The sequence below is a fragment of the Juglans microcarpa x Juglans regia genome, chromosome 5D, assembly GCF_004785595.1.
Source record: "Juglans microcarpa x Juglans regia isolate MS1-56 chromosome 5D, Jm3101_v1.0, whole genome shotgun sequence".
Classification (NCBI taxonomy): domain Eukaryota; kingdom Viridiplantae; phylum Streptophyta; class Magnoliopsida; order Fagales; family Juglandaceae; genus Juglans; species Juglans microcarpa x Juglans regia.
In genome coordinates, this window is record NC_054602.1 from 12,328,949 (window position 1) to 12,352,652 (window position 23,704).

At 35.7% G+C, this 23,704-nt stretch overlaps 2 protein-coding genes and 1 long non-coding RNA gene across 4 annotated transcripts; 2 read left to right on the forward strand and 1 right to left on the reverse strand.

Annotated features, from left to right (window-relative positions):
• The first annotated feature begins 501 nt into the window (after window positions 1-501).
• On the forward strand, window positions 502-5,853 carry LOC121264743 (mannosyl-oligosaccharide 1,2-alpha-mannosidase MNS3). The gene is made up of 6 exons (XM_041168047.1): window positions 502-877; window positions 1,691-2,640; window positions 2,920-3,181; window positions 4,158-4,355; window positions 4,785-4,933; window positions 5,110-5,853. The coding sequence occupies exons 1-6, from the start codon at window positions 797-799 to the stop codon at window positions 5,366-5,368; spliced, it is 1,899 nt and encodes a 632-aa protein (XP_041023981.1). The 5' UTR covers window positions 502-796; the 3' UTR covers window positions 5,369-5,853.
• On the reverse strand, window positions 5,801-10,015 carry LOC121264742 (potassium channel KAT1-like). Of its 2 annotated transcripts, none has more exons than XM_041168045.1 (12): window positions 9,894-10,015; window positions 9,364-9,507; window positions 9,054-9,269; window positions 8,779-8,934; window positions 8,629-8,686; window positions 8,227-8,544; window positions 7,718-7,957; window positions 7,453-7,551; window positions 7,329-7,361; window positions 7,048-7,233; window positions 6,245-6,971; window positions 5,801-6,028 (listed from the first exon to the last, which is right to left on the reverse strand). In XM_041168045.1, the coding sequence occupies exons 1-12, from the start codon at window positions 10,013-10,015 to the stop codon at window positions 5,886-5,888; spliced, it is 2,442 nt and encodes an 813-aa protein (XP_041023979.1). In that variant the 3' UTR covers window positions 5,801-5,885. The 2 variants fall into 2 exon arrangements, with proteins under 2 accessions (XP_041023979.1, XP_041023978.1); XM_041168044.1 differs by having other exon boundaries at window positions 9,364-9,582.
• A 244-nt stretch (window positions 10,016-10,259) lies between these two features.
• Window positions 10,260-12,039, forward strand: LOC121264744. The gene is made up of 2 exons (XR_005940553.1): window positions 10,260-10,378; window positions 11,785-12,039. It is a non-coding gene; the product is annotated as an uncharacterized LOC121264744 (long non-coding RNA).
• The last annotated feature ends 11,665 nt before the right edge of the window (window positions 12,040-23,704 follow it).

Below are 23,704 nucleotides of genomic sequence, written 5' to 3' on the forward strand. Positions count from 1 at the left end.
TAGAGTTTTTTTATTACAGTGCTTTCAATTTCATACTTCAAAAAAAATATGTTTTTAATTTTTTTTTAAAGTAATAAAATAGTTTTAAGCTGCGTTTGATTCTCAAACTCAACTGAGTTCAATATAATTTTAAACTGAGTTTAACATCTAAACATTCAACTCTTAAATTATTAAACTCATTCCAACTCAAAACCTTCTTACACGTGAGACCCACAATATTTTTCATCTTAAAATATTTTTATATATGGGACACACAACCTTTTTCAATTTATCATAAAAAGTATTAAACTCATCTTAATATTCAAACACACTTGAAATTCAGTTAAGATGGACCCCACATAACTTTATCAATTACTCATTTCATTACTATTCATACAAAATTCAATTCAACTGAACTCAACTTAACATCTAAACGCAACCTTAATAAATTTATCAAACATAATATTTTTTTTAATAAAATAATTTTTACACTAATGAAAATCACTCCTTAAAAGCTTTCAAATCCAAACGTACGAAAAACATAAACACGTCCAGTTGCGGTGCCACAGCTAAGGGGCTAAAGCAAGATTGACTCTCTCTCTTGACTTGAATCAAAGCCAAAATGGCCCTCCATGGCTCCGTCTCATATACCATTTGATCAAAGCCAGACGTATTGTTCCTGGAATCGGATCCTGACCGAACCCAATCCGAAATTCTCAGACAGTCAGGTGCCCTTTCCTTTGTCTGCATCAGAGCTTCCGAGTTAGAGCGGAACGGAACTGATCGTTTTACCCTAGCCGGTGATCTGGATCCAACTATGTCGTCCAAGTCTCTTCCTTACTCGATGAAAGATGTTGACTACGATAACGCCAAGTTCCGCCACCGTTCATTCTTTAAGGTTTTAAGATCTTTGTCTTTTGCCCACGATCTTCTTGTATTTTTTTTCTTTTTGCTATTAAGTTTCATTCATTCCTAGGACTTTCGCACTTGTTTAGTGATTTTTTAGGTCAATTAAGACTTTACGTTCCGGTTTTTGTTTATGAATTATGTACTATCTTAGAATTGGGTGTAATCATAGCGTTTTCTGGAAATTGGAGTAGAATTTTTGTGTCTTGAACTGAATTCAACTGCATATGGAAGATAACATTCACTTGCACCCAATTCTCGATAGCAGTTGATTAACATTTTATAATTAGGAACATAATGTTGTCGCACAGTATTAGGACTCAAGGCATGCTGTCGCACAGCATTAGAATTGGTTTTGCTGTTGACTAAATATTTAAATTATCGAATATAAAGACTCAATAAAGCTATATAAAGCGTTGCCTGAACTAGTTGGGACTGGCTATGCCCCATTCATCATGATTTATTTGTTGTTTTTTTCCGCTCTTTTCTGTAAAATCCAGCCAATCCAGTAATTACCATCCAAGGTTTGACATTACTTGATTTCTTGTAGCTTAAGGTATATCTGATTGTTGGATGTATCTGCATATTGAGGTTCTAGATTACTCCGATAGAGAGATTACTTTTGAGCATTTTCTTCTCTCTTTAATGAATAGTATATTTTAGGGTCTCGTGCGAAAGTTTCTGGCATGGCACTTCACCTCTTGTTTTTTCTAATTTTCTGACATGTTGGCTCACTCAAATTTCAGTTAAAAAGTATAACTGTTATAACTAAAAAAACTCAGTTATTTTATTATTTTTTTCTCAGGTTATTACTCAGACCTTGTTCACTAGTAAAGTAAGGCGTGATTGTCAAAGTTGCAGTACAGGGAAGTTTTTAGCGTTAGTATTGTTATTCGGTCTATTATATCTTATGTTTACACATACAAGTCCTGCCTATTCTGCAACTGATAGAGTAGGTGTTAAGAATGAAGAAAACCACATTATGAAAGGTGGCAGCAGATTGGGAATGTTTTGGAGAAAACCACCAAGGCTTCCTCCACGTTTACCTCCTGATGAGAAAGGTAGTGATAGCAGCTTTAGTCATGAGCATGAGAAGCTAAATGCTCCGTCGAATTGGATATCTAGGCAACAAAGTGTTAAGAAGGCCTTTATACATGCATGGTCTGGCTATAAAAGATACGCAATGGGTAGTGATGAACTTATGCCACTGAGCCAGCGGGGAGTAGATGGGTTAGGAGGTCTTGGTGCTACCATCGTAGATGCTCTTGACACTGCCATGATAATGGGTGTTGATGAAGCCGTCTCTGAAGCAGGCTTATGGATTGAGGCACACCTTTTAGATAGAATTACTCATAAAGGGCAAGTAAATTTGTTTGAAACTACCATACGTGTTATGGGTGGTCTTTTAAGTGCATATCATTTAAGCATTCATGAAGAAGGGATCAACATGACATATACAGGGCCTAATCCAGTTATTTATCTGGAAACTGCTAGGAACTTGGCTGATCGTCTTCTATCCGCTTTTACTTCCAGTCAAACTCCTATTCCCTTTAGCGATGTTGTTCTGCGCGATTCCTCAGCACATGCAGCTCCTGATGGACTGAGTAGTACCTCAGAAGTTTCCACTTTACAGCTTGAGTTCAATTATCTCAGTGCTGTTTCTGGTGATCCAAAGTACAGCATAGAAGCCATGAAGGTCTTGGAACATATGAAGACTCTACCAAAGGTGGAAGGACTGGTTCCTATTTACATTAGGTATTGACCTTGCATATTATGTTTCTAAATTTTCATTTTTTCCCCTGTTTTGTGTTGGGAAGAGAAGGGAGTTGGGGAGATTACAACTAGAGGCCTCTTTTAAATTTACTTGGCAAGAAACTACAGCAGTTGATAGAATTACATCTTGCCTTTTTGTTAAACAAGTGGTTCTATTCAAATTTCTTCCGTTTCACTCAATACAAATCATATTCCTTCTTTTCCTTTCTCTTTTTCTTTTTCGTTGACTTATTTTTCATATTTTTTACTTACTGAATGCAGTCCTCACACTGGCGAGTTTAGTGGAGAAAATATAAGACTAGGATCTCGTGGTGACAGTTACTATGAGTACCTACTCAAGGTGTGGCTTCAGCAAGGAATAACCCGAGATAGTAATTTGACCTATCTATATGATATGTATCAGGAAGCAATGAAGGGTGTCAGGCACCTTCTTGTTCAGAAATCAATCCCAAATGGACTAGTTTTTGTTGGCGAATTACCTTTTGGATCCAAGGGTTCCTTTAGTCCAAAAATGGATCACCTGGTATGCAATACTTCGTCTACCACCTGATGTTCACCCTGCTGTTATGTACCTGTCTTTGCTAGTTTCACTTAGTTTATTCCTTAAACTCAAATGATTATGAAATGGCTGGTGAATGGAAATAGCTGGTCTTGCTCCAAATGGTTGTGCTTTTTTTTTTTTTTTTTTTTTTTTTTTAACTGGAAGTTGCTCGCTTTGGTTGGTATAACGTAACTGGCTCCAATTTTAGCTCAAGTCTTTTGAAAACCAGATTATAAGAAAATTAAAAATTTTCTTCCATCTCTCAGAGACAGGATGTAGATCCTTTCCTCGCACAATATGGCACATTAAGAAGTGATACAACAATTATTCACTAATTTTTAACAAGCAAACATTCCTGCTCTGGCAGCATGAAAATTACTACTACATATGATAAAGGATATGCTTGCTATTGTTTCTTTATTTCTTCGATACTTTCTTTTTCTAAGGAATGCTACTGCCTTATTCATTGTGTCCAAATTTTTTCCAATATGCTATATAATAAAATTTTGAAACCTTTCCTTTCTTTTTTCAGGATAAAGTTTCTGTACAAGTTATTCTGAAAAATGTAGGATCTGGGTGTCGTTGAAAATACAATTTTCCCTACTCCTTTCTTTTGCTTTTGCTTGTTTCCCCAAACCACAACCCCCAGCCCCCCAAAACTATGAAAAGATAGGTCTTTCCATGCTTGATAGTAGCACCCCCAGATTACCTTGCTCTCATGGGGAAACTAATTTTTTGCACGTATGTTGCTTGATACACTACATACATAATAATCTTGTCTTCCCCTAGTGTTCCTTGTTGAGGAACATGGTAAGAAATGAAGGCTGCAGAAGTACTGAAGTAATGTCACTCTCCTGTTTGTTTGCCCGTTCTTTATGACATTGAAATGAAGATTGTGAAGAAGCACGTTCTTTTTGGAAACAATCCTTGATATAAAATTCTTTTACGGTCACTTTAGGTGTGTTTCTTGCCGGGTATTCTTGCACTTGGTGCCACTAAAGGCATTACAAAGGAGAAGGCTATGAGAGACAATTTGCTTAACTTTGAAGACCTGGAGAATCTGAAGCTTGCTGAGGATCTGGCTAAAACATGTTTTGAGATGTATTCAGTTACTTCTATTGGTCTTGCTCCAGAAATTGCTTACTTCCATACCGAGGTTAGTTGGATCTGTATAACAAATGTGTTGGAAGCAGTGATTGATGAATTAAGTGTACACGTGCACCAAATTGGATTATTAAAATACTATTCTCCCTCGTTCAATTTTGTTGCTGTTTTTTTACTTGTAATCAATTACATTTGTTCTCAAAACATATATTCAGTTACTTTCTACTGGTCTTGCTCCGGAAATTGCTTGCTTCCATACCGAGGTTAGTTGGATATGTACAAGGAATGTATTGGAAGCACTGATTGATGAATTAAGTGTATCTGTGCACCAAATTGGAATAGTGTACTGCTATTGTCCCTCGTTTAAATTTGTTGCTATTTTTCCTGTCATTTATTACATTTAGTCTTTGTTCTGCAGATATTACTTATAAAAAAAGTCTATGTTCTACAGATATTTGACATTTTGCTCTGGTTGAAACAGGAATTTACTGAAGGAGGTCTAGATGGTGGGAACAAGAGTTCTAAATATGTACATGACATAATAATCAAACCTGCTGATCGCCATAATCTTTTGCGTCCTGAAACTGTAGAGTCATTGTTTGTCTTGTTTCGTATCACAGAAGACCCAAAGTATTGTTTCTTTCCTTTCTCTTTTTCTTTTTTTGTTTATGCATTAGCTTCTCTTGTATAATTCAAATGTTGTTGTCTAAGACTGACGCACACACAGACCCACACACATGCAGAGGGAGATTCTCCCATAAATTATGATGCTTTTAATTAAATGACTGACTTAATAAGTGCTGCAGATACCGAGAATGGGGCTGGCAGATCTTTGAAGCATTTGAGAAATACACAAGAGTTGATACTGGTGGATACAGTTCTCTGGATGATGTTACCACAATTCCCCCTAATAGAAGAGACAAGATGGAGACATTCTTTTTGGGAGAGACGCTTAAGTATTTGTACTTGTTGTTTGGGGATACCTCTGTTATACCGTTGGATAAATTTGTTTTTAACACAGAAGCTCATCCTTTTCCCATAGAAGGCACTATTAAGAAGAAATGATACTTATCACCTCCAAAGGATTCATGCAAAGGGAAGCTTGTATAAGCTAATAAATTAGCGTATTTTGGAGCGGTCACAGACTGGAATGCACCTGAGACTGACCAGTATATCTTCTTCATAGTGTCTTATGGCATCTCTCTTTTAAAGGCAGTGAAAGTGCATTGTCAGGTTGTGAAGACGTACAAGGGAGCTCTAATATGTTTCATTTTTGGCACAATGCGTCAGTAATCACCCAAAAAAGCTTAGAGAGTGACAAATTTTCATGGACTTGGAGAGACTGTAAGATGTATTGTTTGAATGGATGTTTTGAGTAATTTATTGGATGGGGTTTTGCCCATCAAAAGTATTGAGTGAAATTCTCTCTTGTGTAATTGGTTTCTCAGCTTTTGAGTAATATTGCCGGCCATGGAGGCTCAAAATCACAAACTGATATAGACAAATTTTTGTTGCTAGATCATTATAGATTGCCTAAAAGTTACAAGTTATCTGAATGTTACATTATTGCCTTAAGTAACCATTAGGTCACTGCGCAATCCATCTTTTCACACTCGTTATGAAGGAGATACAGATGGTCACCATCTCGAATTACATTTATATCATCTATTTCTGCATTCTCTGCATTAATGACTTTTGTTGGTGTGTGGCCTCCAAACTTCTCACCTGCAGTTCCACAAGCCACTAGGGTAACCCTCGGATAAAGCTTGAGGAAGAAACCATGCTTAAATTAAAACAGTTTGTCAATCCCCGTGAGTTTGAGTTTTCCTTTCAATTTTGGCTTTTTCAAAGTTGTTGTGTCCACCTAACCTTTTAATAATCCTAATTTTTAATTTATTTTCCAGGTTAATTTCAAGTTCTTTGAGTTCTAACAATGCTTACCGGCTATTTTGAGCAGCTTCTCAATCGAATCGGGTAAGATTATTAACTTCCCAGGCTGCCCCTGAGATGTACCATTGGGTTGAATCTTCATGTGGATGGTGACTCTCTTTTTCATCCATTTAATCATTTGTGTGTTAGTGGGACAACTAAATCTGCTTGAGCAGGAACTAGCCGAGTCAATTTTCAAGTTGTTGTTAACAGATTGAGGGCGTTGTTGTCTTCTGTGTTTGTTTTGGCTATACAAGCCGTTGTCAGCTGATTCCAACCCAATTAAATCTATTCTGTGTTCATCTGGTTTCCTTCTATGTTCATAACTCAGTAAAAGCTCATATATGCTCTTGTTTTCTTGCTGTTCTGCTAGAGCTGTTGGTGTCCATCCTCTGGCATCTTGTTTGTTCACATTAGCACCTCCTTCCAATAGAATCTTAACCATCTCAAGATGCCCCCTGCGAACCGCAGCATGAAGAGCTGTCTGATCATCCTCGGCTATCAAATTTATGTCCGTTGCATATCTCGCAAACATTGGGCATTTCTCTGTTTCGCTCTGCTCTGCAGTCTCCAATCCTGAGAAACTCACATCCCTTGCTTCCTTCATCGGTAGATCTTCGCATGAATTATCTTGACATCCTGAAGGTGACAAGCTTTCTTCATTAAACCATTCTCTGAGGAACAGTCCTGGGTCCTTGTGTGTGTATTCAAAGCCTAAGCTTTCCTGCCTCTTCAGTTTCTGCAGATGCAGAGCATCCGTTATCAGTTAATTTGTTTCGTTAAAGATTTGAAAAATCTCATGATCCTGTAACTACCTGGAAAAGGTTGTTCATAATAATGCGTCCATCCTCTGCATTTGCTTGTATAGCATTCATCAGTGAAGTTCTGTTGAGTCGTAGGATTTGAGAAATCTCAGTCGTCCGAACTGAGAAAGGCTGCGGCCGATAACATAAGACTCCAAACTCTCCAAACGAATCTCCTGCAACTGCCTTTCCAAGATCCTGCAAGTGCATGGTGTATGTTGGGATGTGATCAGATTTACCTCCCTATTTTTTTCAACATGGAGTGTGTGAATGTTTAAGATTACATGACCTACTTTATCACGCCCATCAGTATGGCAAAGGAATTTCTGCAACCACCCATAATTTCCAAACCAACTCCATGTTAGTGCCAATTCGTCAGGAAATTTTGGTATGCAATACGAACAAAACTAAGCTTACCACCACGCCTGAGACAAGTATATAAAGATCTGTTGGAGCCTCATTCTGCAGAATCACATCTTCCTTGGGTGGAAAATACTCCGCCTCCATTTCTGAAACCTTTTTTTAAAACAGATGTGATTTAGCATCTTGTGAAATTAGGATAAGTTTGCCATCTAAGAAACCCTAACCATCTGAAGCCATTATCCGTAAGATTTAAGATGTGATTTAGCTCAAAAGAGTAAAGGAAGGTGGAGGAAAAACAATGAATCATGTGAAGTATTACCAGTTGGAAAAGAAAGTCATGAGAAACCCCTTGAAAGAGAGAGACTTTTTCAACGATGGGGAAGAAGAGATAGTATGCGATGCTTGAACGAATAGCCTTTGGTAGACCATTTAAGGTCCCTTGTTGATTCAATCCTTCTGTTTTGAACTTGAGACATATGTGTGAAAGCATCTGATCCTGTATGCTTGGAGGCAAGTGATTTCGTGCTGCAAATTCTGAGGCAGCTCTGACTGAATCTCTCTGTAAAACCAAAGCAAGCTTCTTGACATATTAGCACTCCCAGCCCCAATACTACATCTTTCAAATAATACAATTCCTCAGCATACATACAAAATATACGATGAATAAATGGATTCCGATGTAAGCAACTGAACTAGAAGGGGTAATGTCGTGCAATGGCAAACTTATCAAAATGTGGGGTAGAAAGGATTTTAGTAGAGGGGTTGTTTGTGAAAAATCAATTAGAGGAAAATAATGAGTAATATCAGTAGTAAGTAAAGACAACATACGAAGTTTCTAGTGCGGCTTGTCCAGTGAACAACAAGGTTTGTCATGTTGCCAATGAGGTAAGATGTCAATCCCAAGTTGAACAGCATGTAAAAGATATCGAACATCATCTCTCTGGTGTTTTCAGCATGCAAATCCCCGTATCCCGTAGTTGTCAATGTCGTGATAGACCAGTACATAGCAGTTACATATCGGTCCCAAATACCATCTTCTTTGAAATTTGGGTTTACTGCACCAATCCAGGTTCTTTTTGGATCAGGGTATTTGTCTGCAATCAGATAATTTACGCATCCAGCAAAGTGTACAGCGAACAGGGTCACCTGAGATCCACCAGAATGGTTTAGCAATCAAGATTTTATTAGATGACTTGGAAAGGAAGAAATTATCTGTTTTAAGTGGCTTACAGAAATGAGCTTTATGCACCGAGTCCAGAAATAATTGAAGCGGATGTCCTTCTCAAGTCTTAAGGAAACGAAACTTGCTGGTTAGTCTAATTGGAGAATTTGAAGAAAACCAAAGGTATAAGATAGGATGGATATGGGATGGGGATGGACCTTGCAAACAGGGAGCTGACTCGTCTTAGACGCCAAAGTCTGAGCATGTTGAGTAGTGTAAACCCAAGTTCGCCGCTTTTGTTTGTAAACAGGAGTTTGATAGACTGAAATGGTGCGGTGGAACAGATATCGAAGATAAACCAGGTAGATATGTACCTGAAAGTTGGATAAGGATCATATATGTGATGAAAGTTGAATGATTTCTCTTAGAGAAAGACAGATCAATTGTTGATTCATGTTAACGACCAAAAAGCTGCAAAAGATTGATTATTCACCTGACTGCAATTTTCTTCGGGTCATCGACAAGAAGATAAGATTGATTGTCGAGATATGCAACAAAGAAGGTGAGAATGATGTCAATGGCAAAGAAGCCATTGACAATGTTGTCAAATATGAAGAGTGCGTCTTGCTTGTAAGGCAGAAATGCAAACTGGAATGGGCAAATCCAGGCCGAGTAAATGACTAAAACAACAAGTAACATCTGCCAAGCCCTGAATGTGAGGAAGAGAACGACACCATGAGAAGCAGCTAGCAGTCTGATTATACAAAGAAGTATTAGAAAGAACTGCGGCAAAAGATCATCACCTATAACGGGGACTGAAAGGCGAAACTATGCATCTTCGAAGTGTAGTTGCCTGGTTGATTCTAGCTCCAAGGGATGGCAAGAGATCACTGGAGAAGAAGCTGCTACGAACAGCACTCTCCATATGAAACTCCTCCAAACAGAACCTGTTGAAGAAGCTTTTTGAGCAGGAAAGCGACATGTGTTTTTGAAATTCCTCCAAGGCTACACTACAGTACAGACTGTTAAAAAAATGGGCAGAGGTAAGTGATCCTCCGGGAACGGTTATAAATAGCGATGTTGGTGACACGGGTTAAAGACTTCTTTTCGCTTTTTTTTTCTTCTTTTTCTTACTATGCTCGTGACATATTTGGAAGGACTATAAATGCAGGAAGCATATACATATATATATATATATATGCAGTTAGTGCGAAATTAAGGATTGGATAGAAAAGTTGTCAAAAGGTGACACTGGAACTTTCCATTGGGTTTGAACAGAAAAGGTAAACAAGAAGCAGATGAAATAAGAACACAAGCTGTGCCAGTGGCATACATGAGAGGCTTTCTGTAATGCAGTTGCAGAGGATCGTTCCCGAAGAGAGAGAGAGAGCAAAAGAAAATGGAAATGGTGCTTGTGGGTAGTGTTATTGGTGGTGGTGGTGGGAACTCCATCATGATCTGTACATGTTGAGTTGTGAATGATAGATATATAGACAAGGCTGTGAAGTAGTACTGCAGGGATAGATTTGAGTGAAAATATATGGTGTTATCATTTCAAAAACCAAATATGGACCAGACAACCATGGTAAAACCGAGGAGGCCGGGCTCTACTTACATGGATGCCATGTGGTGTGGACCAATAGGAGGTTTCTTTAGAGGAAGTGACACTTTGAGGCAAAACCCTCTCAACATTTATATTATAACTCTCATGATCTTCTTCTTTGTAAAGTGCCTGCCAAGCCAGCTTGGGGGTTGTTCTTTGATGCAACGCAATCACAACCATACGTGTGAAAATAGATTCACGGCCACATATATGGTGTATGTATCTCTCTCTATCTCTCTGCCTGTGTTTATGTGTTTGATTTTGACCCGTTTCGAATTCGCCGACGTCTTGTTTAAAGTGATTCTCGCCGACTCCTTCCTTCTGTGGCCCATATCTGATGATTTGTTGATGATTATCTCTTTACTAATTTATTCCACATTCTCAAAAAGTGTTTTAGATAAATCATTTTTCTGAATAGTAAATGGTCATCAACATCAGTACTGTGATCTTCTCTTTAATGATATTCTTTCCGTTCATTCCGGGCTCTCCTTTGGCCATTTGGATGCTACTATATAACTAGGATTTTGAATGATTACCTTTCTTGCAAAAGTTCAGCAAAAAGAAAAAAAAAAAATATAGAGAGCATGCAGTACTGAATCTCAAGACTTGAAAGCTTGAAGAAAAGGGACTATAGAACTCTTTAATTTCCTGACAAATATTAAATAAATATAGGATTGGAACAACTCAGGAAAGTTGTAGGTGGAAGAAATCATTTATCACAAAAAGTACTAGTCGTTCAATTTTGACACGTGATGGGAATTAAGAATACTTGAGAAATCTTTCCCCAAGAATGATGGAATGACAGTTTTATGCCCACTAGCCAAATTTTAAATCATATGGACTGCAGCAGCAAAAGAATGGGGGAGAAGTTGATGAAGCCAGCTAAAATGCGCATATATATGCATAGAAATCCGAAGCAGATTTCATAAAAGTAAACTCATGACATAGTTTGATGTGATATGTTAGATTGTACGTAAAGTTATTTTTATTATAAAGTAGATATTACGCATCATATGAAATCAATCATATCAGTTTATACAGTTATTTTTGTGAAATTTCTTTATAACTATAGTAATTTCTCATACACGTTAAAAAATTCTGCATTTCTACGTGCAGTGTCGAAAAAACAAGAATTGATGGATTAATTGTTATTCTTGGGAAAAGTATGCAAGTTGAGATACGAACTATTAATTTTTATATTTGATAGAAAAAGACTTACAATAAAAGTGAATGATTGTTTGTATGTAAGGTAATGCCACTGATTATCATTTTAAGATTGAGCATTAACTATTTAATGTGTAGCTTTTAGAAGGATTCGTCTACAATTTTTCGGACCGAATTCTCTCAAAAATTAATGTGGTCGATCCATTTTGATTTGGAATCACTACACCTGCTAGGAATAGGTGGGCCTTGCTCGAATCGTCCTCTCTTATTCTCTGTCTGTGAATTGTTTGTAAATCTTCTCATGTAATATTTCTGCAGTATTCAATGAATGCAACTGGTACTGATCTGCATGATATCACCAAGGAAAAAAGGGTGTAGATTATTGTATTATCTATAAATAATTAGGGGATGTTTTGGTGATTTAAACAGGATAGTGTTGATCATTGCAAACAACTAGATATTTGATTGCAGATTAAGAGATCAAGGGCCCACGTACTCGTGTAAAGTCAAGCTTCCAGGAAGCAACAAAGGCGACAACACAGATACGCTAAAATCTATGCACCACTAACACCACCTGCACTTCCGGCCAGGAACCAAAATAAGACACAAAGCACGTGCTATGGAGTTTTGGTTTAGCTATAGCTAGCTTTTGTGTTTAGTATGGTTAACACCCCCTCCACTGTTTTAATATCAATTGACGAACTTCGATCTAGCATGCATTATAATTTGGTGAAAACTCAAAAACAAAAATATATATCACCACCACCACAAAACTGCTAAATATTTACCAAGTTTCAACTGTCATTACCAGATATCAAACAAACAACTGTAGTAGATATGAGACAGCTTGATGAAGTACTAGGAGAAGTGAGAGAGTAAAGGGGAGGAGGAGGAGGAGGAGGAGTTGGTTTCATGGCAAAGGGGAAAGAAATTATTAAAAACTGAACGAATGTAGGCAAAATGGACCCTAAGCACAAAAAGATCGATTTATGATATAATTTTAGTTTATGGTTCAGAAAATTTTTGAAATCAAATACGTCATGAGTTCAGTACTTTGGTAGGTATCCCCATGAGCTCCATGTGAGATGTTGTTCATTACCGGTGGGGTAGATCACTAGCTTGCACAACGTACGTGGACAACGCAAAGAATGAGACAAATCTCTCTCTCTCTCTCTCTCTCTCTCTCTCAGAGACACACACACAGACAATTGAAAGCAATGGCTAATTAGCTTGTCATCTATCAGCCCCCACAACCAAGTTAAAAGGATACCCTTGAGATCATGAATGCTGTGAAGGAGGGAATCTGGATTAAGCTGTGCACCTACCCCATGTTTGGGTTTTATTATAATATAAACCAAGTCAAACACGTCCATGTTCTCTGTGTCTTCATGTTTCCTTTGATTACTCTAAGAAAGTTGGAGTATACAATTAATTACACTTCTGATCATGTGTCCATTCCCCTCTTTAAGAAAAAGAAAAAGTATGTTTATTTAACATTATATAATATGCAAGAGTCAAACAGCTATAAACAAAAAAAACAAAAAAAAGAGAAATAGTACTTTTAACTCTCTTCTATGCAGTAATCTAACAATGGTCAGGTTGCATGGCTGCATCAATAATTTTTTATTAAACACGTAGGTAGAATTATCAACTTTTTTATAATTATCAAAGGTACTGTGAGGGTTTCTTATATCCATTTTTGTTGCAAATGACACCACTAATTATTATATATAGAATTTATATTTCAGAAAAAAAAAAAAATAGAAGTGTTTTCTGTTGCAGACTGATCTTAATCATGCAAAAACTCTTACTTCAACAGTACAATGATTATAAAGGCTATATATGGGGCGAGTTTGGAAGGGGGAGTATCCAGGGATGGGGGCATGCATGCATGGGGCGAATGCTGGTTGAAGTTCCCGAATGGAAATCTATCGAAAAAGTATTCTTAGCAGCAGTACTGCTTGCTATAAATATACACGGACCAGCTCAAAGATTCTTGTGAACTATGAATCGATCAGCTTCTTTCATTGTTGGATAAAAACAAATTACAATAAAGTGAGAAATTAAATGATTCAAAAAATACTTACGAAATGAAAGTGAATATGATGTATCAAATGAACGCATCCTTCAAAAGAAATGCCATCAATTTGCCTGCCTGCCTACCTATATATATAAGTCTATATTCGTACGTAGCATGCAGACGAAGATGGGGATTCAAGGTTATCAATGGGGAAGACCAACCCCTAGTACTGCATAGTTTAATGACCAACTGTAACCAAAATAATTAATGATGCAAATTGCATGTGTCTCCAAAAAATATTTTCAAAAATAAGAAAAATGAGAGAGAGAGAGAGAGAGAGAGAGAGAGAGAGAGAGAGATCAGACGAAGAAGATCAAGAAGAAGAAGAGGAAAGTTCTGGTGATGGTTGGAAGGATGGGGGCAAAAATGTAGACCGGTGGTCCTGTAAGATCGATGATGGTTCATCATGAGATTGCCCACAGCTTTATTAAATATTTCTGCATCATCACTAGTTACGTACGTGGTCCTTTATATATATGGTTATAATTTAAGTAATGTCGTGCATGCCTAGATCAATATTGGAATTAAAGTAGAAGACTTGCCAACCATTATACCAAATTTAGGTCCCCGGCCGGCCAGTTCATTAAAGCTGTCGACGGATCAGATCTTCTGTGAATGTCACGTTTTACAGCCTTCAACTTTTTGGCATCATAAGAAGTTGTGATTCCCCATTTGAATGGATAAGTGACAATGGTAGGTGGTGTATAAGATCTTACATTATTTGAAAATTAGAAATTTTTACTCTTAATGATGTTTCAATGGGATTCTAATTGTATCATTTTCTAATTATTCTTTTGAAATATAGGCCTGCATGTACCTTAAGCTCTCCTATTGGGGAATTACAAATGGAATTAGAGTCTATCCCAACCAAAAAATGAAGAGAGATTGTGATATCACCCACTTCTAATAAGTGATAAGGGTAGGTACGTCTATATGATCCCACATTACTTGGGAATTATGATAAGTTCTTGCTCTTTATAGTGTTTCAATAAGGCTCCAATTGTATTATTAACTAGTCATTTTAGAGTATAGGCCTAAGTCACTATGATACGTTAAATCTATTTTACCATAAAAATATCTTTACAAGCCACTATGATATGTTAGATCTATTTTACCATAAAGTATATTTACAATATTCTAACGTACTATATCAAGTCATGTATAATATTGTGGTTAACATCCTGAATTATATTTGCATTGATTTCAGGTAAAATGGAAAAAACCATTTATTTATGTATAATGTAATTGTTTGGCTTTATGACACACGAATAAATCTTTACAACCTCCCCACACTCCACACTTCATATTTTTTTTTTAATTTTTATTATTTTTTTCTTTTATCAAATATTTATTATATGAATAATGAATAGAAAATTTGAAATAATTTAAAAAGAATAAACTCAAAAAAAATTTTAAAAAAATATTAAAAAATTTAAAAATTTAAAAAAATGTGGAGTGCGGAGTGACGTGGAGATTGTGTAGCAAAACTCATGACACACACACACATATATATATATATATATATATTCGTTTATATAATAATACAATATTATGCAATCAACATAAATTATCTCCTGGCTGATTGGGTATTAATCAAAGTTATGTAGCTAGGCATCATCGTTTGTGTGGGATTGTAGTCACATGAGGTAGTCTGCATGTGTCCCACTTCTTTTGACAAAATAAAAGAAAAACAAAATCCAACAAAAAAAACTATTTTCTTATATAAGAGATATATAAGATCTAACCCACCCATATCATGTTAAGATAGTAACTTCAGCAGTTGATAGCTTCAACTGCACTTACCATATCAGCCTAGGTTATGATCCACTTACTAAATCAGATTGTGCAATCTGATTTTTTTCGTTCATGTGTCCCACTTATGTATCAATGTAGTCCATGCAATGATACATGACGCAAGACTCTCTTGAAAGAAAGCAACACAACTGTCATACAAGATGGACTCTCATATCACTCTAATACTATATATACTGATTTTCCTCCATAGATTAGCTACAATTTCTCCTCACTTGCTGCAATTAGAATCTCAATAATTATAGGATCTTATCATTGGTGCTACTATATATATATATATATATTGTATTTGTATTGATAACAGTAGTGTATCTTTTTAGTGTTTTCTCTGCAAAGTATTCCATCCTTGTTATTTCTTTTCATGGTACCAAAGCCCTTCTTGGGGAACCCTTTGATCCTACATACTAGCACCATTGCCTCTTCTTCAAATACATCCAACAACGCCCTAAACCTACCCAGCATCACTCACTTCATTTCTATCAAACTGGACAACACCAATTGCCTAAACTGGGTGTCTCAATTCTTACCAGTTCTTAGAAGCCAAGAATTGATGTGCATTGTTGATGGCAGTGAGCCAAGCCCTCCCAAATTTTGTATTGATGAATTAGGAAAAACCACCACAGTTGTGAATACTAACTACTCTCTTTGGCAAAAGAAGGACCAATACCTTCTAAGCTAGTTCAATACCATTCTTTCTGAGAGTGTATTATCCTCATTATATGTTTTGAACACATCCAAACAGTGTGCAATTCTTTAGTTGCATGTTTTGCCTCACAATCTAGGTTTAGGATAGCATATCAGAAACGTCAACTTCAATCCTTGAACCAGGGATCACACTCTTGTTCTGAGTATCTTATGCAAGGCAAGACCTTTGTTGATTAACTTACAACAGCAAGAAAGTCTATGGAAGATGATGATCTCATCTCCTACATTTTTGGTGGTCTCAACCCTGCTTATACATCCTTTATCACCTCCTTCCAGTTTGCGACCCGTGAGTCAACAATCTCTTTTAAAGACTTCCAAGCAGAATTTCTCAACTATGAGATTCTCCTTGGTAATCACCAAAAGCAACCTCAGCCATTAGATTCTGGCATCTTTTCCCTTTATACAAACAAGTCTATGTTTTCCAACTCCAACAACTACAATGGAAAGCCCTCTAACCAACAAAGGAAACATTACCAACCTAAGAAACCAAATGGTTATCATATTTCAATGAGTACAAACAGCAACGACTCGAGTCATTCAAATCATAGCAGAGCATCTTGTCAAATTTGTAGCAAAATTGGATTGGTATGGTAAGTGCAGCTAGAGCTATCAACTGTTGAAGTTACTAAGCCTTGGACTGCTTCCAAGGGATTAACTTTTCATATCAAATGAGGTGTCCACCTGCTTAACTGGCTAACATGGTTGCAAAAACCAACACTATTGCTAACCAACCCAAGGAACAACTATGGTATGTTGGCAGTGGTGCTAATAACCACATGACAACTGCTTTGGAAAATTTGACACTTCAAGAGCCCTTTCATTCCAAAAACTCATTCAAAATGAACAATATTCTCCATTGTTCCACTACTGCAGCCAATCTCATTTCTATATAAAAGTTTTGTGCTGATAACAAGTGTTGGTTCAAACTAACTGATTCTTATTTTTGTGTGAAGGACAGCCTCACAGGGCTGATACTTTTATAAGGTCAAGTAGAGATGGTTTCTATCTAGTCCACCTTTCCAAGTCAACCAATAAAACCAAAGCTTATGTATCAGTCCAAAAATTGCATTTTTCTGGGATATTGTTCAAACTACCGTGGCTACAAATGCTATGATCCAACCTCTAAGAAAATGATCATCAACAAAAATGTCATTTTTTATGAGAACACCTTCCCTACTCAAGATTGGATACCATATTTACCTGGTACCTCAACAATAGCATCAGCTTCCTTGCAGATGAATCCCTCTCCAGGAATAAGTGTCACTTCAATTTCTGTACTTATTTATGTTATTCCTACAACTAACCATTTGCAACCCACTAAAGCATCATCTGAGAGAATACAACTTAGTCTATGGTAGGATCTTCTATCGCAACCTCAACTGATTACATTCATTTAGTCACTTCAGATCATGAACAAAGGCTTTCAAATACTCCACATGAGTCCACGTCTTTTTTTTCAAAAAATGAACCAACCAGTGATTCTGCATCTCACCCATTTGAATCACCAAGTCTCTCCACCCATCCCATGACAACCAGATCACAAGATGGTTCTCGAAGACCCAAGTCATTCCCAGATTACAAATTGTTTTCCTCAACCAAGCATCGCTTAATGGTGCTCAATTCTATTGTTTCTTACTCCATTGAATTGCCACCTACCCCTTTGCAATACTCTTAAGCCATAAGTCATCTGAATGGTGACAGGCCATGAGTGAAGAGTTTGAAACTCTCCAAAACAACCAGACTTGGATTTTATGCCCAAGACCATCTCACAAAAATGTCATCATCAACAAGTGGGTTTTTAAGGTCAAGCAAAAAGCCGATGGCGCCCTGGATAGATTTAAAGCTAGGTTGGTATCCAAGGGTTTTGAACAACGCAATGGGATTAACTACACAGAAACCTTTAGTCCAATGGTTAAATCCTCCACAAGTCGAACTCTCATTGTCGTGGTAGTACATTTCAACTAGCTTAAACAGGATCTCTCAAACGCATTTCTTTATGAAACCTTGGAAAAAGAGGTGTATATGGAACAACCTCAAGGTTTTCAAGACCCTCATTTTCCTAATCATGTGTGCAAGCTTCAAAAATCAATTTATGGCCTCAAGCAGACCCCTAGAGCCTAGTTCAACAAGCATGCCTCCACTCTCTTGAGTCTCGAGTTTAAGGAATCCAAGGTGGACTACTCACTATTCATCCTTCATAAGTCTAACATGCATCATAATTACTAGAAATAGTATGTCCGTCATTATAAATCTCATAACTTGCTTGAAAACCATAGTTTCCATGAAAGACCTCAGAACCTTGCATTTCTTCTTAGGCATACAGGTGCAACATACAAGTCATGGACTATTTTTATCTCAATCCAAGTATGTAACTAAGTTGCTTGATAGAGCCAAAATGATTGGAGTTAAACCAACCAAAACACCACTTCCTGCTAGCTCACAATTATCTCAGCATGTTCGTGGTGATCCAATTGATAATGTGTATGAGTTTCGACAACTAGTGGGAGCTTTATAATACTGCACCTTGACCAGGCCAGATATCTCAATTTCTGTCAACCAGCTATGTCAATTCATGCACAACCACACCTCCACGCATTGGACAGCAGCAAGTTATTCGTTATTTAAAAGGCTTTATCAATCATAGACTACACTTTGGCAAAGGATTTGCTCAATTGAATGCTTACAATGACTCGGATAGGGTAGGAAGCCCGAATGACAAGAGATCCACTACTCGCTATGCCATATACTTTGGACCCTATCTCATTAGCTAGAGTGCTAAGAAACAACCTATTGTGTCCAAGGGCTAGCACTAGGGCAGAGTATCACTCACTAGCATTGTGTTCTGCTGAGTTGTTTTAGCTTAGGATGCTATTCATGGAACTACAAGCCCCCCTCACACTTCCACCAACCTTATGGTGCAATAAAGGTGTGTCCTCCACCCATTAGCTTGAAGGGAGATGTTAAAATAACAACTTCAGCAGTTGATAGCTTCAGCTACAATTTGTAATGATACACATACAAGATGGACTCTCAAATCACTCTAATATTGTCACTGATTTTCCTCCATAGATTAGCTACAATTTTTCCTCACTTGATGTAATTACAATCCCAATAATCAAGGGATCTTATACTTGTTGCTACTGTATATTATATATATATATATATATATATCTTGTACTGATAATAATGGTGTGTCTTTTTTAGTGTATTCTCTCCAAAGTACTCCATCCTTGTTATTTATTTTCACCATATATAGCATGATCCACTCAGGATGGTTGTAGCTTTATACCTAGTTTTTCATCAGATCACCAAGACGAGCAATAAAAGTACTTTTTCATTTATCTATCATTTGAGAGAATAAAATGTGGTCCAAATTATCGTACAGCTTCATGATGTATCTTTTTTCCCCATTAGCTGGAGTTGATCATCGAATATTTTGCTTTGTTTTTGCTTGTCCCTCTTCTTTCTCTCTCTGTCTCTCTAAAACGTGAAGGGCCATTATATACGTGACTGCATGAGTGGCTTTAATTAATTTGCTTCACATGCATATTGATCTGATCAAAAAAGTAATATCACAAATAAGCATATATATATGGATCAGATAATGTGGATCGATTTCAATATAATATATATATATATATATATATATATATATATATATATGGGGTCAGATATATACCAGCACTAATCCCTATCAAAAACTCATCATATATCTCCCAACTTTCAGTTACCGCCCATTAGGCCTACCAACTAATTATCAAACTCATGATCATGATGTGCGGTAGCCAGCAACCCCCACCTCCAACTCCCGCCCATGTCCCCCAGTTGGGTAGGAATTTTTAGGTTAATTATAATTACTTTGATATCATGGATATGACTACTGATGATCAGTATATATACATGATGATCATTAATCAGATATATTAATAGCTACTCCAGGCTAACCTAATTTGTTATTAATTATATATATATATATATATATATAGATGGAATATGGGTATAACTATGGGTATATATAACTGACATAAGTACTGTCAATGACATGGTTGTTCTATATATAGTATTTCGCTTTAATTAATTAAGAAGATCACTTTGATCGACCTAGCTAGCTAGCTCATGCATGATGTACATGATATAATACTCAAGATTACCAATATCATCCTTTTTCCTCGGCCGACAAATAAACCTAATTAATTAATTTGGTCTCATGTTTAACTAATTAGATTAGTTTCGTGCATGCATTAATAATTGCTTGTAGAATATATATATATATATATACAAAAAGAATTTTACAAGTTATAGGAAGATCATGACAAGGAAATTATTACTTAATTAATTTCTAACACAGGACAAGTAAGAAATTAAAGGCCACGCATTCTTCCTAGCCTACATTTGAAGTACTAGTACTGCAATTAATGTCCATGCATGCATGCATGATTAATCCCTTATAATTAAGTTCCCAAAATAATCTATTTGTTTAGTGGATCGATATATTAATTTTAATAGTACTTGCAAGTAGTACGTCCGTTTATAAAGACGTTCTTTCGATTTTATTTTTTTACACTAATATTTTCTTGATATGTGTGTGTGTGTGTCCATAAGTAAACAAATCCTCAACTTTTACTATATATCTATAAGTTTCGATATAATGTGCGTATATAAAAAAACATGTGCAACTTTAATGGAAATGAATATATAGTACCTTTATATATATATATATATATATATATATATATGAAAATGATACTTATAAGTCTCATGATAAGTTTGTCCCTTCAAAGTTGTTGTTTGGATTTTTTTATTTTTTTATTTTTTTATTTTTTCTTATTGGTTAAGGGAGTGACTATATATTAATAAAGTAGTTTATTTTTTTATTACTTTTTAAAAAAATATTTAAAGATATTCAAAAAATTGTTTGAAAGGAAAAAAAAAATGCAATTATACGAACAGTAAATTTAAGGAGGCAAATTACTCATAAAACTAAGTAACTAAGTAGCAGCACCCTTACATATAACACAGTTTAGTCAAATTAATTATAATATATGTTTTTTTTTTTTTCCAGACAACTTTATGACAGAGATTGAATGGTTTTCAACTAATTATAAAGGGTGTTGTCATAAACGTCAACTTTATATGTATGTTTCCATAAAATAATAAAATAACTCGTTTAAATATGTCTATATTTTTCCTCATGAATTTCAACGACTAGACACCATTCAAAAAAAAAAAAACCCCTCTAGATATGGAGTTTATGAGTTTGTCAAATCAAACCCGATTAATTTACACTTGCATGAGTCTGAACTTATCATACAAAATAAAGACTACAGCTAGCGTGCCGCTTGCAGCTTACCGTTGAAAGTGACTATCAATGTAAAATTAGTATTTTTTTTTTTATCTAATTTTTTTATTCATATTTTTTTATTATTTTAAAATATTTTGAAAATATATATTTTAATAAATTTAAAATTACTTTCTTAAACATTAAGAAAAAAAAAAATTAGAGGCCAACGTCTTTCCCGACCAGTTTCATATATGGCCCAGGCCCAAGTACTTGAGTTGGCTCAGTTGTCTAATTAAAACCACTTTGTCCTATATATGACGTGGAAACAAAGCTATCAGAATATATATATATATATATATATATATATATATATAGATCATGCATATATCACTTTGCTAATTAATTATTGATATTAAGAAAAAAAAATGATCGTGGGACCTGCATGCAGTGTTATTAACAAAACAATATATGATATTTTTTGTGGCAACTACGTACTATATATTAAAGTTGGAATTCCTAGCTGGGTGATCTAATTAATTTGAATTAAATATCGAAGGATCTTTATGCAAATAGTCATTTATGTAGTACGGGAAGAGATACTTTAAGTGAACGATCATAATGGGTAAAGTGGAAAGATTAGTGTTGTAAATAAGAGAATAATAAAACTAAAGAACCAATTAATAAAATAGTAAAATAATTAAGGTAATTTCAAAATATGAGAAAATCTATTTAACACACGGCTGATGTGGAAGATTTTCACGTCAATTTTGTTAAAAAAAATTGATGTTTTAGTTTTTTTAAGTTAAAATAAATCTCACTATAAGTGGTGTACGTGCACGTATGTATACCAATTTATATGTAGCAAAACTCTAAAAAATATATATAGAGATGACTCGATAAACGTTAAAAAAAAAAAAAAAAAAAAAAAAAATTGTATAAATATATCCTACAAAATTTATTGAAGTACAGTTAATTAGACCTTTAAAATATTCTATATATATACACGCAACTGGATCATCAACCCTTTCGGAGACCGCATGCATGCAAACAATGAGATGGATCGTGAGGAAGCTGATCATGATAAACAGATAAACGACTAACCAGTTGTTGCAGTAATCATTATATGAATGAAAAAGAGTATTGAAAATACATACGTAAAGGATCTCAAAAAGCTACAAAAACTCAGACATATATGATGGCTAATGCAAGTTGATCCTATATACACGGACCGGTTGAGTACTTATAGGTAGCAGATTCCATAGTTTATTCCTACACAGGTGTCTTCCATGGGAAAAAGATGCCAAATATATGTTGATCTCCAATACCACGAAGTGATAAATATATATATATATATATATATTATTTGTATGTGCGCCGCGCATGTATGTATGTATGTGTGTGTGGCCAGCGCAGCCCATTAATTAATTAAGTCTCTAGCACGCAGGATACCCGGGACCAATGACAGCATGCAATTCACATGATGCATGCAGCATATTGCCGTCCGGAAAGGGATATATCATCATGTAAATATGCATCTTGTAATTACAATGCTAGTGCGTGCTATATTATCTATATAATATATATATATATATATCTAAGGTCAGCTGCATATATCACGGCCTCATGTTAGAAAAAAGGGGGCATATAATTTCATGATGATCCACATGACTTTTTTAGTGCTAGCTAGGGATCAGTTTCAGTCCTTATCCCTTTCATGCATAATAAATCGAAAATGGGGGAAAGCTAATTGATGGAGAAAGATGGCAGAATATAATTAGTATTATTCTGATCATCAAAGATATAGGTACGTACGTTGAGCTTGGTGATCTCCAACTGCAACATTAACATATAGTGCAGTACATGATCATCATCTTTGTTGTGTATGCAATCGATCAGCTTGAGATCAAGATCAGGGGAATCTGGCTTTCTCTCTCTCTCTCTCTCTCTCTCTCTCTCTCTCTCAACCCACAAAACAAACAAAAAAAATGAATGATTTGACAATTTATTCAAGAAAGTAAGCATTCGCTAGTTTTGCCGATACTTAACAAAAGAAAAAAATAGTGGCCACTTAGTCATGATCAATATATATTCGTCGTATGTAATGATAAGGTTGTTATTTTTCTACTATTTATATATATATATATATATATATATTTTTTAGTTAATGATTAAGAAAGTGAATAAGAAAAGTTGAGTGGCGTTTGATTCTGATCACTGCGCGCTGAATGTTTTGCCAAACTTGCATGCAGTATTAATTGTTGTGCATGCAATGGTTCATTGGTTTTTACTCGATTAATTAATATGCACTTTTAAAAACATACAAGATTAAGGTTCAGTCAGAGAACTGATTGATTGATTACGTGATAAATTTGTTTGTGGCGCAGCGGGACTCGGCCCGAGGAGCCTGCTATATATGGTCATGCAATTAGGTTGCATATCGTGTCATGGCTCACATCAATCGCGGTAGTAAATGAAATTTTCTTTTTAGGAATATAGATA

Coding starts and splice junctions, on each gene's coding strand:
- LOC121264743 (XM_041168047.1), top strand. CDS start 797: ATGTCGTCCAAGTCTCTTCCTTACTCGATGAAAGATGTTGACTACGAT. Junction 3,182..4,157: donor GTCCAAAAATGGATCACCTG/GTATGCAATACT, acceptor CGGTCACTTTAG/GTGTGTTTCTTGCCGGGTAT. Junction 4,934..5,109: donor CGTATCACAGAAGACCCAAA/GTATTGTTTCTT, acceptor TAAGTGCTGCAG/ATACCGAGAATGGGGCTGGC.
- LOC121264742 (XM_041168044.1), bottom strand. CDS start 10,015: ATGATGGAGTTCCCACCACCACCACCAATAACACTACCCACAAGCACC. Junction 9,270..9,363: donor CCTTTCAGTCCCCGTTATAG/GTGATGATCTTT, acceptor CCTCACATTCAG/GGCTTGGCAGATGTTACTTG. Junction 8,935..9,053: donor CCGAAGAAAATTGCAGTCAG/GTGAATAATCAA, acceptor TCCAACTTTCAG/GTACATATCTACCTGGTTTA.